The sequence below is a fragment of the Phoxinus phoxinus genome (assembly GCF_949152265.1).
Source record: "Phoxinus phoxinus genome assembly, chromosome: 3".
Taxonomy (NCBI): domain Eukaryota; kingdom Metazoa; phylum Chordata; class Actinopteri; order Cypriniformes; family Leuciscidae; genus Phoxinus; species Phoxinus phoxinus.
The window spans coordinates 3,313,512-3,331,066 of record NC_136878.1 but is presented as its reverse complement, the minus strand read 5'-3'; the positions used below and the strand labels follow the sequence as shown (position 1 = coordinate 3,331,066).

The window sequence follows — 17,555 nt, the reverse complement described above, 5'->3', positions numbered from 1 at the left end:
CATTGAGCTCATTTTTTTGTAAATTTGGAGTGCTGTCAATACAGAGAACGTCAAAAATCGGTGTTGCCTACACTGTGTTATCCTCTTTTTAAAATTTGCACCCTGTTGACTTCAATGGGGCAAGTTTTAAACCTGCTTTTAGTCTTAGCCTTAACAGTAGTCGAACATTAAGTCCACAGTAGTCGATTGTCGAGTTCACGCGCATATGTTTAGTTACCTATGATCACGCGCGTGAACTCGACAATCGACTACTTTGGACTTCGACCGAAAACAGGAACTAAATACAGGAATTTGCGCTGGCTGATATAACATCATTTTTATTCATATCTTTCACATCTCCTGCAGTCAGATTCACTCGTGTTCACTCTGAAGGAATCACTCACATGGCTGGGCACTTGTAATGACACATCAAAGATGTTAAGAGGATAAAAGCAGGTTTAAAACTTGCCCCATTGAAGTCAACAGGGAGCAGATTTTAAAAAGAGGATAACACGGTGTAGGCAACACCGATTTTTGTCGTTGTTCTCTGTATTGACAGCACTCCAAATTTACAAAAAAATGAGCTCAATGTTAAAATTGACCGGAGTTCTCCTTTAAATTGGGTACAAGCAATTCAAGAAAACGCTGCAGAAAAAAATGGGAAGCTTGTATTTTTGTGAATTTTAAAAGGCAAGTTTATTTGATCTTTTTTTTTTTTTTTTTTTTTTAAGTGAGACTCCTTTTCTGTGTGGATGGTATCTTGTGAGTGGAGTTTGCGCCAAACTTTTTGGGAGAAAAGTTCCTTTCTGGTTCACACATTTGTTTTGCATGCATTATGAAAGTATTTTTCAGTGACTACGTTTACAAGCAGCCAATAATCCGTTAAACCTGGAATATTAGCAATAACCCGGTCGCGCATGTTGTGGTTTCAATCTTTTTGTGAAATCACTTCTCAGAGATCTTTGATGCCAGAAATATTTTAGACTTCATTTAACAAAACAAAGCCGAGCAGGACATGACTCCCGAACATCGGTTAGCTTTTCACATATATACATGCATCACCTCCAAAAATGGTCAAACATCCTATAGATTTTGGGCAGGGGTCTTACACCATGTGACACACTTAAATAGAATTATCTGCTTGCATCAGCATTCTGACCTTTCTTTAAGCCCCCAAAAGTCAAACCAAAGACACTCACAGAGGAAATAATGGTGTACAAAAATACAGCTAAATTACTTATTTTCTAAATAATAAAATCTTCAACATGCACGGCCATGTAAATAACGGCAAAAAACAGAATATGCTCATTCCGGTTTTTAAAAACACGAATATGATCCCTGGGTTACCCCTTTTCTAACACGATTATTTGGTCATGTAAACGCGTATCGGCATATCCCCATCAAAATGAACATTGATTTGTGTTCTGCGCATGTTCTATTCGCAAGGAATCTTGGTCTTTTGAGTAGAGGAACTTCTTGTATGCGCCCGCGTGCAGTATACCGGTGTATAACAGTATATCAGTGGTGCTCTTTGAGACAGTGACCATAGACCTGCATGATATGACTGTCAGACAAGAACGGTTTGACCTAAAAATATCAAAATTGAAACTATTGCGGAAAAAGACACCTACATCTTGGATGCCCTTGAGGTAAGCTAAAACATACCAAAATTTAATTTCAAAGTGAACAATCCCTTTAATGTTGTCCGTACGTCCAGATGCTAACCGTGCGTCACCGTTTACATCGGGATGTTGCCAATTGATTACAAATTCCATGTAATACAGGAGTGACTCTCTCTGCTCACGCATGTAAACGGGTTATCCCGAATGTTTCAGAAACCTAAATAGTGACCTTAACCCGAATATTGACAGCTTGTAAACGTAGTCAGTGTTTCATGCTCATGACATGAAAGGTGAAAGACTGGATGGACAACGAAGGTCTCCTGAGAACACGTATAATGGATAAGTCTAGTAGTAGATAGTCTTTAGCTGTACTTTTGAGTGTACAGGTGAAAACCGAAATATTTGAATATGGTGCAAAAGTTCATTTATTTCAGTAATGCAACTTAAAAGGTGAAACTAATATATTATATAGACTCATTACATGCAAAGTGAGATATTTCGAGCCTTTATTTGTTATAATTGTGATGATTATGGCTTACAGCTTAAGAAAACCTTTTCACAATATTCTAATTTTGGGTGTTCATAATTTGTAAGCCATAATCATCACAATTATGACAAAAGGCTTGAAATATCTCACTTTGTAATAAGTCTATATAATATATTAGTTTCACCTTTTAAGTTGAATTACTGAAATAAACTTTTGCACCATATTCTAATTTGAGTTTTACTTGTAATTTAATGTTTATTTCAGGGCCCTGTACACTTCCAGTTATTCTAACTCTAAGGAATGAGGTAAAATACCCACAAATGTGGTGTTAAACATGCATTTACTTTACAACATTCCTTGAACGTTGAAAAAAATCACAGCTCACAATATTACATGCATTAAGCTGATAGCCACTCATCAGTACACTTAAAAAGAGGTCTGATGATTCATATTTCTGTGCACATGTATTAAAAGTAAGATCTTAATAGCATCTTATTGCGTCTGTTGACTTGATTTGTACATTCTGTCTTTATTTGCCAAGAAACTCTATATTAAATGATCCTTGGAACAGTTGCAGATCAAGTTTTACGTATGAATTAATCTCGCTTCCCTAATTCTGTATATTTTTACATGTTTGAAAGTCCAAGCTCCGCACAAATGCAGTGTTTTGCTCACTCAGCTAAATGGTTTTATTAGAAGTGCTATATTAAATGGTAAAAAGGAAAATTCCCCACAGCGTTCAGAAAGAATAAAGACGTTTACAGAGTCACACAAGTGAAAAGAACCAACGGCAAGTTAAATGAGACCAAATGAAAACCTTAGATCCATGGAATCGGACACTCTTTTGGGGGGGAAGTCTTGTAAAGCTACTGACTATTTAAAAATGACCAAGGAATTGAATCTTGGCAAATCAACTAATTGCATACTGTAAAGTAGACATGACATAAGTGTCATTAAACCTGTCATGAAGAAAATGTGTATGCAAAAAAAAAAAAAAATTTTTTTTTTTGATTTTCTAGTTGTTGGAAATACTGGTTAACCTATGTTTTTTTTCTTGATATTTTGTGACTTTTTCTCATTTATCATCATGAACATGCATGCAAAGTTTCAACATGCGGATGTGTTTTGACATATACAAACAAAATGACTATTACGTTCGTGATGTTCGCGGGTCAATTTGACCCACATATTTTAACGCTCTAAGGCAACTGTACCGACCCAAAATAATAACATTTATTGGTTATATTTTGTTATTGTGGCTTTTTACTACCTTAGCTAAAAAATGAGCTTTTCTATACTTATTTCAATACAGAAAAATATTTTGTCAGCCAGAGATTGTAAAAATTAGCTATCATTTATTTTTTCAAGCTTCCTGAAATAAAATTAAACCTTTGTTTTTTTTTCTTGATATTTTGTGACACTTTCTCATTTATCATCATGAACATGCATGCAAAGTTTCAACATGCTGATGTGTTTTGACATATACAAACAAAATCACTATACGTTCGTACTATTACTAATAATGTCAATTTGACCCTCATAGGCAGCTATTCAAAATAAACTGTACAGACACACAATAAAAACATTTATGTTATGTATGGCAGGGCACTTGTGATGTGAGGCGTGCGAGAGTAAAACCAGCACCGTGTGTGAAGTACAAGAACTTCATATGCAGAAAACACACACTTGCTGTGTGCTCATGTCAGAAGTAACTTCTTGACTTTATGAAATGAGTCTACAAAACAAAAGTTGAGCCAACTTAGGAAAAGTAAACATTATTTTCATTATACAGCTAAATTTAATTGTTCAGTTATGATATTCTAAGCATAAAACGTAAAAAAAAAAAAAAAAGTATACTGTTAATCAATAAATCAAATTTTGTCAAAACAAAACTGTTTTAAAAAATGGTTAAAAAACATTTTCATAAATCATATGTCCCTATATATATTTTTTGTAATGTTTGACAAATGTTGATATTAAAAGTTTACAATTTGTACCTGAATCTTTGTTGTTTTTCATAGTGTGATTTTTGAGGAATTGTATTGAATCCAATTAGGGTCAATTTGACCCGCACCATAAAGGGTGTACACAGAAATCAAACAGTGCACAAGGGTTAAGTGTGTGTGTGTGTGTGCAACAGAATACATAATCTTCCCAGATTGAATTCCCTAAATATCACTTCCTCAGAATATGGAAGTGAAATTTTTTTTAAGGAACATAAATGCTATATAAGAGGTGGTGTTTTTAATTTCAACTATAAGACGCAAGTGACTGTTAAATTTGCTCACATTATATTGCCCTTTATAGAAAATGGATCGTTCTGAAGAATACATTAAAATGGAGATGGAATGTGAACCAAAGAAATCATTTCGGAGAGGTTTGGAAGATTTACAATATCACGGTCAGTTGGAGAAACTTAATCTTAAAGGTTGTGTAGGTAAGAATTGTCTAAATAACTTTTTTTCAAATTGGCTTAAACTGTCTTTATATACCAATACATAATTAAAATGTAAGGACTTTGAAAAAGAGAGTATAAACATTGAGTGACTAGTGTATTTAATCTTCAAAAAACACAGCTCATTAATTCCTATCGGGACGAAACAAGTGATTGGCTTGCGCGACTGTCACTCTCCGTCGCCATGACTACCGCCGCTATTACTGGCTCTGCCCACGTGCGCGCAGTCGCGCACCCGTTTCTAGGTGGGAGTGAATGGAATTAATGAGCTGTGTTTATTGAAGATTAAATACACTAGAGTCACTCAGTTTTTTATACTCTCTATTTCAGAGTACTTGCATTTTAATTATGTATTGGTATATAAAGACAGTTTAAACAAATTTGAATAAATGTTTTTTTAGACAATTCTGACCTACCCTACCTTTAAAGCATTAAACTCATTTTGGCTTTTACAGCATGAGTGAAATGGAAAATGTTTAGCAATTACATTTATTTCAATGTCTTGACAGACTTTTTTAAATCATTATTTCAAAAGCAACTTTTATATTTGAAATGTAATTGGAATCGGGAATGTGCATGTTTCTTCCTCAGTTAGGACATACTGGATAACATCTCTTTTAACCAGTGAGCTTCAATAAATGAATCATGTAATTATGGATATCATATATATATATATATATATTTACTGCTCGTACTATGATGATTTAAACTTCTTCTAAGTATAAACTTGGGTATGTCACTTGTTCCGGCACCATTTTGTACAGACATGAATGATATCTCAAAATGTGAGGACAGGACAAATGTGAAAAGAATTAAAACATGGCATTGCAAAATTAAATTATTACATTTCGACATTGTATATGTGATATTACCAATATAAATGAATCAAGGATTGTGTGTTGTTTTCTGCAGGTCGCTCATGTAGCAGAAAAACTGGCATCCTTGTGCTTCTAGGAACAGTTTGCATGATTATTTTCATCATCATGACTTCTGTCATCCGTGAGTGGATTAAACATCTTTGTGTTTTTAGTGTGAGAAATAATGTGAACATGGACTGTTTTTTGTTTAACATCAAAATTTACTAAACAGATAATTGACCGTTCGCAAAGACCCGCCCCCCTCTTAGTTACTGTCGCTATGGCCGACAAGCTAAGCCGCTCTCTCACACACACACACACACACACACACACACACACCATGTTCACACGCAGTGAAAAACACATCGTGGAGCAGAGAGGACAGACCCGGTTACTTTTCGGTTACTTTTGATATTAAACATATTAAACAAAGTCTCACCTTTCAAATTTGGTCCTTTTTTTTAAAGAAATGTAAACGATAAATACCGTTTTGTGGCTCTTTAATGTGTGTGACAGATCGCTGTGTCGCCTCAGTTAAAGCTGCTCGTGAACCGATCATCTCTTCCTTCTAGTTCATTTATAGCATCAAATAAACATGAATGAACATCAGAAGGAATGTTGTTTTAACCGCGGAAAGACGTCAGTACACTCCGCTTCTCAAGCTCAAATCCTCCCATGTTAATCTACTAACTCTCCTGACCATAGATATTATATAGAGAATAGATGGGCCCCGGGATTACTTTTCACAAGTAATTTTTAACATTACCGTACTTTTGGTTGTATTTTGTGAATAGAATATTACCAGATAATTGAGAAGGAGCAAGGATTTGATATTACTGAAATCGTAGCCAGCTAACGTTAGCTAGGCTGTGTTTACTGCATCACTCGACATGGAGAGGTGGGGTAAAGTAATAATTACAAGAGCTTCTCGGTTATCAGATACAAGCATTCAACGGCCCTGTAGTATAAATATATATAAATATAGATTATTTGTGTTTGCGCACGTGATATCAGGAAGCAATGTATGTAAGTTAATAACTTTAACTTACCTGTGTAACGTTAACTTTAATACACACATGACGGCGATGCGCAAATCGAGTGTGTGTGAGTGTGTGTGTGTGTGTCACATCATTATTGTTTCTTCAACTTATTAAAATATCTTACTTTACTGAAACTATCTGTTTCTGCTTTTTTATCATATTTATAGTGTGTGATTTATAAAATACCTTATATCCTACATCACATATTTTGATTTTGGACGTCTGGTCACTTTATATCTGATATCAGAATATTATATTACTGTTAAGCCTACTATGAATATTAAAATATGCCGAACTATGTGTCCTGTATATTAGCTACATGAATGACATTTGCAGAAAAAAACCCCGCGTGAAAATCAGTTCGGTATTCAGTGAGATATGATTAATTAAATGCGCTGACAGCTCATTGCACCCATAGACATAGGCTAGATGGCTCAAGGCGGAGTCAGCTGTGTCGTCGCTTGGCGGCCATCTTAGGTCAGGAGACTGCGCTGCTGCTCCCTGCTGCTGTGGACGGAAGGTGAGTGACATACGCCAACTAAAATGCTCGTAACTTGCTGAATTCTTGACGGATTTACAAACGGTTTGGTTTATTACAAACCTTATTAACGTGGCTATGATTTGTGCTGATGCCGATGTTTGGCTATATTTTTTCACAAGTATGCAGTTAAATAGCCACATCCCTGACGTTTATGACACACCAAGCCGTTTGAAAATCGGTTGAAAATTGAGCAAAATATCGTTATTTCAGCACTACATGCACAATAGACTTTAATGTTATAACTTGACGAGCGGTCCTGTCTTAAGATGGCCGCCGTGTGACGTCGTCGGGTCCCATTGGCTCTCAGCGCCGGTAAGCCATCTAGCCTTTATACATGTCTATGATTGCACCTGCCATACAGATTACACTGAGTGGAGCGCTAATAGGCTGTAGCGGTCGATAGGGCGTCTATCTATATGATGTCTATGCTCCTGACTGCTTTGTCCGACAAAATGGCGGATGGCGAAGTATGATTGGTCAGATCACCTGTCAATCAAGCTCCCTGCGAAGGGTCAATTATGATATGAACTGAACTGCTTTGCTCTGAGTTTTGATAAACTATTTGAATTAGCAAATGAGTATTGAAAAAGTTTGTATGTTTGTCTGTTTATTTTGGTTTGAAGTTTCGCATCAAGAAAGAAAGTTCTCAATGCTGGAGAGATGGATGAGCAGCCATACTTCTGATCTAACCTCAGTCAAATCTGATGTTCAGATCTCAGGTGAGAACTTCATCATCATCACAGATCAGTTTTGATAATGGACTTTTAATTAACAACTGTTTTTTATTTTTTTTTACAGGTAGTGACTTAGAAAAGAAGGTTTCTGAGCTGCAGAATTTGGTGTCCAGTCTGAGTTACTCTTTGAACATGTCTGGATCAAGTAACACAATGGCCAACGGTTAGTGTCTTGACTGGCGCAACTCTGATGTTTTATTTTGTTTTATTAGGCCATTTATGGATTTAAAAAAACTGAAGTATCAGGATGATAATTCGTGATCTTTTGTAATATTTAAACATAGCAGTTTAAACATAAATTACCTCCATGAAAAATGTGACATTACTAATGTCTGTTTGGGGTCAAATCTTTAATGCAATGAATTTTTTCATGATTTAAGTTTCTCAGCAGAACATGATTGTTAAGGGAACACACTGACTTTTTGGGACTTTAGCTTATACGGTTAGAAGATGGCTGTGTCTCATGTGACCTTGTTATTTGTACACGCTGTGACTATACAAATCACAACATGTAAATAGAAAAATGTTGGTGTTATTTTGTCACTTATTGGGAGCAGTATGCTAGCTGGAGCCATTTACCTCCCGTCTTTGTGCTAAGCTAGGCTAGCGGTGGGTGCGTCAGACAGAGTTACGACACACACGGAGACGAGAAGGGTATGTGTGGACTTGTCTAACTCTGGGGGATACGGTGAATAAGATCAAGTCCCAAAAAGTCGGCGTGTTCCCTTAACCACCTCTTCTCTTTAACACTAAATAAATAGTCTAAGATTTGATATGTGCATAAAAACATTGATTATTTACTTATCATTTGTCCCTCTTACTCTCAAAAGAAATGCATGGAAAGAAGTTGTCTAATATTGTGACCTTGATGACCGATCTCGGCTCGTCACTGAGTTCACTCGCATCCGAACAAGAGGAAAACCAACAAAAGTTGGGTGAGTGCTGGACGTACATTCAGCTTTGAATAATCCTCATATTTAAGACAAGCTGTATATCTCTATTTCTTTCTCCTACAGAGCACCAAAATGATTTGATGGACAACTTGAACTCTGCAGTATCAGCTCTTATGTTTAAACTGACACATGGCAGTATTAGGTCATCTCTGATTTTTCAACGTATACAAAGTAATTTTAGAAATTGTATTCATGAAATACCATGTTCTTCAATTGTGCTTTTCTTATAATCAGGCTGATAAATTGTTCTGTTTGGCTTTTGTCTCCGGTTAAAGTGGCCATGTCAAACTCACTGGCGGACGTCAAGAATACAGTGGAGGAACTGAGATCAATAGTTCAAGCTTTGTCTTATAAACTATCATTAACCAGTGAGTAAACTCTAAATTAAAGGTGCAAAATTGTGCTTATGTAGTTCCTATTTTAATGCTGTTGTTTTGTTGGTGGAGTAAGAGGTGGAGTAAATGATGACAGAATTTTTTGTCTGAGAACTTAAGTGTTAATTTAGTTTTGTCCTCTACATAGACTCGCTTGTATCCGGCTGTACTGAAACTGAGTGGATCCCGTTCAGCAACAGCTGTTACCTGTTCTCTAGTCACTCAATGAACTGGACCGAAGCTAAAGATTACTGCGAAGAGCAGGGCGCGTTACTCTTAAAATTAGAAGAAGGCTCAGAGGAGGAGTGGGTGAGTAACAGAAACACACACATACACACACACACACTCTCACAAACACTCTTTTCCTTAACCCTGTCAAGCGCATGGTCACTGTGAGAAACCACCTTTTTTTTCTACCTCTCATATTGCTTTATAATTTAAAGCAGGAATGTTTCCATTTTTTAGGGTTTTTTAAGTAGCGGACAGGAGTTAATGTTTTCGCTGTAAGTGTTATGGAAGGAAACGATAAATGCAAATAAAAAAATAAAATAAAAAAACAGAACATGAGGATACAAACATCGTCACATCACGCATAGCGCTTCTATCAACAAAAAAACTGAATAAAATCAATCATATATGTTCCAAATCACTGGGTGTCTGTGCATGAAAGGGTTAATACACTTTATTCTGCCTTTTGTAACCCTGGTTAAATAAAGGAAGTTAAGTTTAATTTATTTGCAATTTATTAACATCTAATTTCCCTAATGAAGGTAAAATAGTGATGTGTAAAAGCGATTTAAGAAAAATAGTGGGTGATTTAAGAAAAGCAGTTATTATTAGTTGATTTGCGATTGACCAATGAGAACGTTCCCGACATCACGCGCTGTGCGTGTGTGTGGACAGCCTGCGTAACGAGAGGAGAAGAGAGTTGAGCCAGAGTTGAGCACATACATATTATACAGGGGGGCAGTGTTTCGGAAGACACTGAAGCATCCCCGGGCGCCGCCATTGGCTAGCGGACCCCCACCTGCTGTTAGCATTCCATTGACTCCCATTCATTTTGGCGTCACTTTGACTGCGAATAACTTTACATCTGAGGCGTTTAAAGACACCGTTTGTCCATTGTTTATTTCTAAAGAAACACGAAAATGTATAAAAGGCTCCATTACCTTGTATCTTACGTTATGGCCCCGTAGAAGCAGTTTTTGTAAAAATAGGCTAACGATTGCGTCATACCCGCGCGACTCTGTCGCACAAGTCGAAAAATTACCATATGGACAGGCAGAGAAGCTCGCAAGCAATCGGGAGGACGTGGAGGCATAAAGTCTGATAAAGTCAAGGGAGAAGCTCATAGAGAGTGATAAAGTTGCTCCCGCTGCTAGCTCATGGACAGCTAATACTCACGCTCTCCGTCTCTGCGAGATTCGGAAGGGAATGATTCAGATTTCTCTCGGCACAGCTACTAGAAGACCTACAGGTTGCTCACGTCACATCTACGTCGTTAAGCTCAGTTTGAGCCTGCGCAATTCGCCTTGCGATCAGGAAGTGAGTGCTTCTAATTGACTTCATTTCTCTCCGTTGAAACCTATGGGGTCGCTGTGTCCAGTTTATATACTGTCTATGATATTATATAGAGAATAGATGCCCTATTGGCTGCTGGGCACTGAGAAATACGGCCGCCATCTTAAACCGGTCGTACTCCTAGTTTCGTTGCTTAGCAGCAGTTAGATTCCAGAGCACTGTGGAGCATTTTCCTGTTCTAATCGGCGGACCAGCGCAATATAGGGCCCGGGATTACTTTTCACAAGTAAATTTTAACATTACCGTACTTTTGGTTGTATTTTGTGAATAGAATATTACCAGATAATTGAGAAGGAGCAAGGATCTTTGATATTACTGTACTGAAATCGTAGCCAGCTAAGGTTAGCTAGGCCAGCCGGTGTTCACCCAGCATGGAGAGGTGGGGTGAAGTAATAATTACAAGAGCTTCTCTGTTATCAGATACAAGCATTCAACGGCCCTGTAGTATAAACATATATAAATATAGGTTATTTGTGTTTGCGCACGTGATACCAGGAAGCAATGTATGTAAGTTAATAACGTTAACGTTACCTGTGTTATACACACATGACGGCGATGCGCAAATCGAGTGTGTGGGTGTGTGTGAGTGAGTGAGAGAGAGTAAGAGTGTGTGTGTGTCACAAATCATTGTTGTTTCTTCTACTTATTAAAATATCTTACTTTACTGAAACTATCTGTTTCTGCTTCTTTATCATATTTATAGTGTGTGATTTATAAAATACCTTATATCCTACATCACATATTTTGATTTTGGACGTCTGGTCACTTTATATCTTATATCAGAATATTATATTACTGTTAAGCCTACTATCAATATTAAAATATGCCGAACCATGTGTCCTGTATCATAGCTACATGAATGACATTTGCAGAAAAAAACCCGCGTGAAAATCAGTTCGGTATTCAGTGAGGTATGATTAATAAATGCGCTGACAGCTCATTGCACCTGCCATACAGATTACACTGAGTGGAGCGGGTGACCGGTCTAAGATGGCGGCCCCGCGGCTCGACCGCGCTAGTAGGCAGTAGCGGTCGATAGGGCGTCTATATATATATATGATGTCTATGGTTGAGCATAGAGGAGAGAAGACGTGAGTCGATCTTCGCGCTAAAAGTTAAAAGTATATAGTTGAAAGAAAAGTAGAAAAAACGTTAATTTAATTCAATTCATACCGTGCAGTGTATGGAGAAGCTGAGTGAGTGTTGAGTTCCATTTTACTCCGAGATTATAGTGAATCGTGTGGATATTCCTCGTTCACCGACGCCATTGCTGGCCATGCGGGCCTGTGAGACGCGCATTGGGTGAAAGCAAAAGACACACAAAACACACTCCTTGTCGGCCGCGCCCGCGCGATCGATTCACTCAGCCATTTGCATAGAAAATAAATGTAATATTATGATTTCCGTCATTTTAAAAATATATTCGTGTAGCCTTCCGAGTGGGCAGGCCCACATTGGCCAGCCCAGTCCGCCCCTACGGTGAAGTATCACATCTACTTCGCGCCGAAATAGCGAAACTGCTGGGGAAAGGGGCTATAAAGACCGTTCCTCTAACGCAGAGCGAGTCGGGCTTTTACAGACGCTACTTTCTCGTCCCCAAAAAGGGTGGTGGTCTCTTGACTCAGACTCATCCTAGACCTCAGACGTTTGAACAAGCGCTTATGAAATGCTCGTTCAAATTGCTGACAACCAATCCTCGCGCAAAGTCGCCCGTGAGATTGCATGGTTTATCTCAGTGGATCTGAAAGACGCTTACTTTCAGATACAGATAGCATCCCGTCACAGGCCATTCTTGATATTCGCCTCCGAGGGTTGAGCTTATAAGTACAATGTCCTGACGTTTGGTCTGTCCCTAGCACCTCGCAGGCTCGCACGTTCACGAAGTGCATGGACACGGCGCGCGCGCGCTCGCCCCCCAACAACGGAGTATGCGAATACTGAACTACATCAACGATTGGTTGATTTTAGCTCAATCGGAGGCAGAGCTTATAATTCACAGCCGGAACACTCAATAACCCGAAGTAACATTGACACTCTTCGCACCACTGTGTGTGACGAATTGCGGTTTGTTTTGCTGATGGCCAGTCACCGACATACTCTTTTACAGGCCCCGGGCCATCGGGCCATTGCTTATGTCGAGCCCTGCCAGTTCGTATTCAACCTGTGTCGTTTGTTGTTTCCTACCACAACCCGCTACCTCCTTTACGAGCTAATAAAATAATCTTCTGATGAATTATCTGCACCCATAGCAATTTAATTAATTAATTGTTAAATACTGCAGACACCCGTTACACTTTCAGTATTTTTTTTAAATCTCTCCTCCTAGGAATTTGTTACCCATTTGGCCAAACCATTTCAATACTGGATCGGTCTAACGGAAGAGACCACAGGCCAGTGGAGATGGGCGGATGACACTCCTTGCACCATGGACAAAGTGTGAGTTGAATTATGCAGCCACAGTTTTCCATGATTGCCATTCCCTTACAAACAGCTGTATCCACAGCTTCCACAGGATTATCTTATATATATAAGTTATTCCCCTCAATTATTGCCCTTTGTAAACGAAAGTAGGGAAGCAATCAATTCAAGATGCTTTTTTTAACACACACACAACCTTTTTTAAACAACCTTTCAGCCATTTGAATAGTTGTTGTATGGACATGGAATTAAATGACCATAAAATGAACTTTAGTTTAGATGGAAAATCAGAGAGTTTTTCTATATGTATTTTTTGGCTTTATGTTACAGACACTGGGGACCTGGGCAGCCGGATGACTGGCAAGGACATCCACAAGAGGGAGGAGAGGACTGTGCACATATATACAGAGATATGAAAATTAATGACAACCACTGCTCCATCAAAATGAAATTTATATGTAAAGGACCGAAGGATTCTTAATAGCAACCCGTTTGTGTGTTGCTTCAAGAACACAATTGTTGTGTTTTATTTGTTTCTTTATTCATTTATAATCCTTTAATCAATCATTTAATTATTCCATTCCATTTTAATCATTTTTATTATATTACTTATTTCCCTTGCTCTCAGAATGCTTGCTGTTGTATTTTAATCTTATGATTGTGTGGTTTCAAGAGATATTTGTGCTCACAAGTTAAGAGATTTTTAGTGTCACAGGACAATGCTGTGAAGCAGTAATTTTCCATTGCTTTTTCTAAGCGCCTATAATCGCGGAGCCATGAATATGCAAATTAGCCCCGCCTCCACTCACTCACTCACACCAGCTCAGAGATCCACTCACTCAACTTTACTGACTTTTAATAACTTTTTTACAACAAAAAATTAACCATCACTGAACTTACTTAAACTGGACTGCGACGCTATTTTCTTCTAAACAAACTTTGCTACATTATTTTTTCTTATTATCTCTGTAAATCTGCTTTGAAACAATCTGTATTGTAAAAAGCGATATATAAATAAAGGTGACTTGACTACTGTAGTAAATCCAACCGTCTCCATTGACTTTGCATTACGTGAAGCTGCCTCCTTGTCATTTCTTGCTTCTAACAAAAATAAAAACAATGTCTAAAAGCTGCTGTGTGACGAGATGTACAGCAAACAAGCTAAATAAACCCAGAAATAAGTTTTTATAAGCTGTCAACCCCAAAAAACGAGCGTTTAAGGGCATAAAAGTGGATTTATGAATTTGCACATGGTTTGTCTTAAAGGAACCGTATGTAAGAAATGTATTTCAATGAATCATAAAATGGCTCTGATGTGTCAGTAGACATTAAGAAATCATGTTCATTTCAAATACTTATATCACTGACAACAGTAGTCCGGCCAGGATATTGTCATTTAAAAGAGAAGTTGCAGCCCTCTACTGATGTTGTTGTCGTCATGTTGTGTTTTGGCCTGATGCGCCACCCTCCACCTATCGACCAATCACGAAGTCAGAAGTGTTTCGGCATCCGGGTTGCCAGCTCTGCTCTAGTCTTGCCATTGGAAGCACCTTGTAGCAGCCGACGTTCCTGCTGGATCCTGCAGCCTATCTGGCAACCTCGAGTCAGGGGGAGGAGGAGGGGATACACCGCTCTACAGTCATTTGGAAGTGATTGCAGTACCAGTTTTGGCCACAATACGGTTCCTTTAAAGCTACAATATGTCAAAAAAATTTGCCACTAGGGGTCACAAAGGTTGATGACGCAGTGACGAGCTGAATGCTGGGACTTGCTGTCAAGCTGATGGATCTAATAATGTTAATGGATGAGTGAAAACATTCATGTTTTTTAACATTACTGTGGTATGAAGCAGGTCGCGATTGCTAATAATAGACAGATATCACACGCGAGTCCCGCGGATATAAAGGAAAAAGGATTAATTCTACCGAACTACCCGCAACTGCTGAATTACTACTCACACAGGTCAGTTTATTTGATGAATTAAATTTGTGAGGTAACACAGCGCTGTCTCACTTGGTCTAACGTTACACTATCACACTAAACAGCATGTATTGAAAGTTATAATGTTATTCTATGTGTTAGTTCGTTTGCTATATGAAACTAGCAGCTTACTAGTAAGCTAGATCAACATTAGAATAACATACAGATCATATTCTAACATTTCATCATGCTGAGCTATATATACCATTGATTTGATGTATGTACATTTGCTCACCTGTCTAATAAAGTATGTGCAAGAGCGGCGTCGCTGTCAAGTCGTGACTCGTAAAGATCTGTCAAGTCCAAGTTTGTCGCGGACGCCAGCTCTCGGCATCTCGAAAACACCACGCTGATATTGAGCCTCATTTTAGTTCTCCTTTTGTCCCAAAGTCTGCTTGCCATGGTCCATAATGTTTGAACGAAATAAGCGTGCCGCTAATCGTTACGCACTACGCAGTTGTCCACGTCTGTCACCATGGTTACGTCATGGCTATGGCAGTACGAGCGGAAACCGAGAATAGCGCGGATATTGCGTCATTGACAGGCGACATTTTTTTCTGGGACGGGCCATTATTTAAAATGAGAATTTCTCTGAAATACAAAATCTTTGGAGACTTTTGGGATATTGTAAGTACACAACTGCAGGAAATATATCACATTGTGCAAGTGATTTTTGGATATTTTATTACAAAATTCTTACATATTGTACCTTTAAATGACCTTTTATTCTGCCTTTCAGTATTATTTTTTTTATTTCTCCTCCTAGAAATGTGTTACCCATTTGGCCAAACCACTTGCCTACTGGGTCAGACCAGAACACAGGGGAGTGGAGATGGGCGGATGACACTCCTTACGTCATGAATAAAGCGTGAGTTGAATATACAGAGAACAGGATATTCGGTTCTCATTATAACATAAAAGTTCTCTAATGTGTTTTGTGCCATTGCTTTGGTAAAGTATCCATTAAAATAATGAACTACAATCGAACGTTTTGTACATTTTAAACTGAAACTCATCTATCTGGTGAACTTTGGGAGGTCGAAATCAAGAGCTCCGACCCATGTTCAGTGTGCAAATTGAACAAAGAAAAAAAGATTGGTGAATTGACTTGTACCTGAACTTTAAAGGTGACTCAACCTTTTTTTTAGTTGTGATATAGTGTCTTTGAGTTTAGTTGTTCCTCCGTAAGGCTGCACTTCTGAGTTATTTCTGAGACTTTGGATGAGTGAGATTATTTCCGTGTTTTGTTATTGTACCCGAAGCTCGTGTAAAGGATCGGCATCTTGTGTAAGCGGAGCAGCAGCTCATTTGCATTTAAAGGGACACACAAAAACTGTGCGTTTTTGCTCACACCCAAAAAGGGGCAAATTTGACAAGCTATAATAAATGGGGGACACCATAGATTTATATTACATCATGTGAAAAGAAGCAGTAAGGTGAAGCTCATCTCTCTTTTTTTCCATGTAAAACTGTATTTATTACTACACCAATTGAACCTTAGTGACATGGAGGGTAAAAGTTAGCAAATCTACGTGCAAGGAAAACATTCTGCTAGCTAATGAGAAATGTGTATAATTAAAATTAGTATAATTTTTGTATTGGTGGATCAACCAAAAGCAAAGTATAATTTCTTACTGGTGCATGCCTTGCGTTTTTACCGTTTTTACCCTTTAGACCGGAACGCGATGGTGGAGCGTTTTTAAGATTTCCACTCTGGAGGGTGGTTTAACTTTTTTGCGTTTTTAAGCCCCAAAAACGCCGTCGCCGTGTAAACGAAAGGCACATCCGATAAAATATTTTTACGTTTTCAGCCGCAAGCGTTCTCGTGTCAACGGGGCCTTAATGCTTCACACATCCTGCATCTGTGGCTTCTGAAATAGCAGATTGTTACATTGCTACTGTTAGGAATGCTGTTAAAGAAAACTGTTTTTTATTGTAATAATATTTCACAATATTAATATTTGTATGTATTTTTGACCAAATAAATGCAGCCTTGAGGGGCAAGGGACTTCTTTTACTTATGACTTTACTTTGACCAGTATCACAAACTAATCATGGTGTAATTAATCTAAAACCCAACCTTTGGCTATACTGCTAAAATCATCTGAATTGAGTCAGATTTACTGAAGAAAAAGTGTTTGTGTGTCTGTGGGGAACTTGCATTTAAAGCCTTTTTCAAACAATGAGTGAAAAGGTTTAAAATGTTGTAATTTCATCCAAACCTATTTTGCAATGGGAAAATAAAAAGCGGATGCAGCACTAAACAGCTCACAAGTGCAGTGTACTCAAACATTAAGATATATTCTCTTGACAACAGTATTTTTTACACATGTAATTTTGCAAGTACATAGCCTAGTTTATATAATAAGTTATAGTTTAGCATCCAAATACATCGCAAATATGGAAACATCGTGCCAAATGAGAGGTAGCCCAGCGCAGGTTTCTGTTTTTGCTTTAGATGATTTTGTTTTGTCTTGACGTTTATAAAGCTACTTTTATTTTTCATTCTTGTTCCATTCTGAATATTGTAACAG

The 17,555-nt window shown here is 38.0% G+C and overlaps 1 protein-coding gene across 1 annotated transcript; it reads left to right on the top strand.

Annotated features, from left to right (window-relative positions):
• The first annotated feature begins 4,311 nt into the window (after positions 1–4,311).
• LOC306995534 (C-type lectin domain family 10 member A-like) lies at positions 4,312–14,086 on the top strand. The gene is made up of 10 exons (XM_079607227.1): positions 4,312–4,489; positions 5,456–5,542; positions 7,605–7,700; positions 7,780–7,878; positions 8,546–8,650; positions 8,732–8,839; positions 8,944–9,036; positions 9,191–9,351; positions 12,950–13,059; positions 13,372–14,086. Exons 1-10 carry the CDS (start codon positions 4,399–4,401, stop codon positions 13,520–13,522), a joined length of 1,101 nt encoding a protein of 366 aa, XP_079463353.1. The 5' UTR covers positions 4,312–4,398; the 3' UTR covers positions 13,523–14,086.
• The last annotated feature ends 3,469 nt before the right edge of the window (positions 14,087–17,555 follow it).

Coding starts and splice junctions, on each gene's coding strand:
- LOC306995534 (XM_079607227.1), top strand. CDS start 4,399: ATGGATCGTTCTGAAGAATACATTAAAATGGAGATGGAATGTGAACCA. Junction 8,651..8,731: donor GGAAAACCAACAAAAGTTGG/GTGAGTGCTGGA, acceptor TTTCTCCTACAG/AGCACCAAAATGATTTGATG. Junction 13,060..13,371: donor CCTTGCACCATGGACAAAGT/GTGAGTTGAATT, acceptor TTTATGTTACAG/ACACTGGGGACCTGGGCAGC.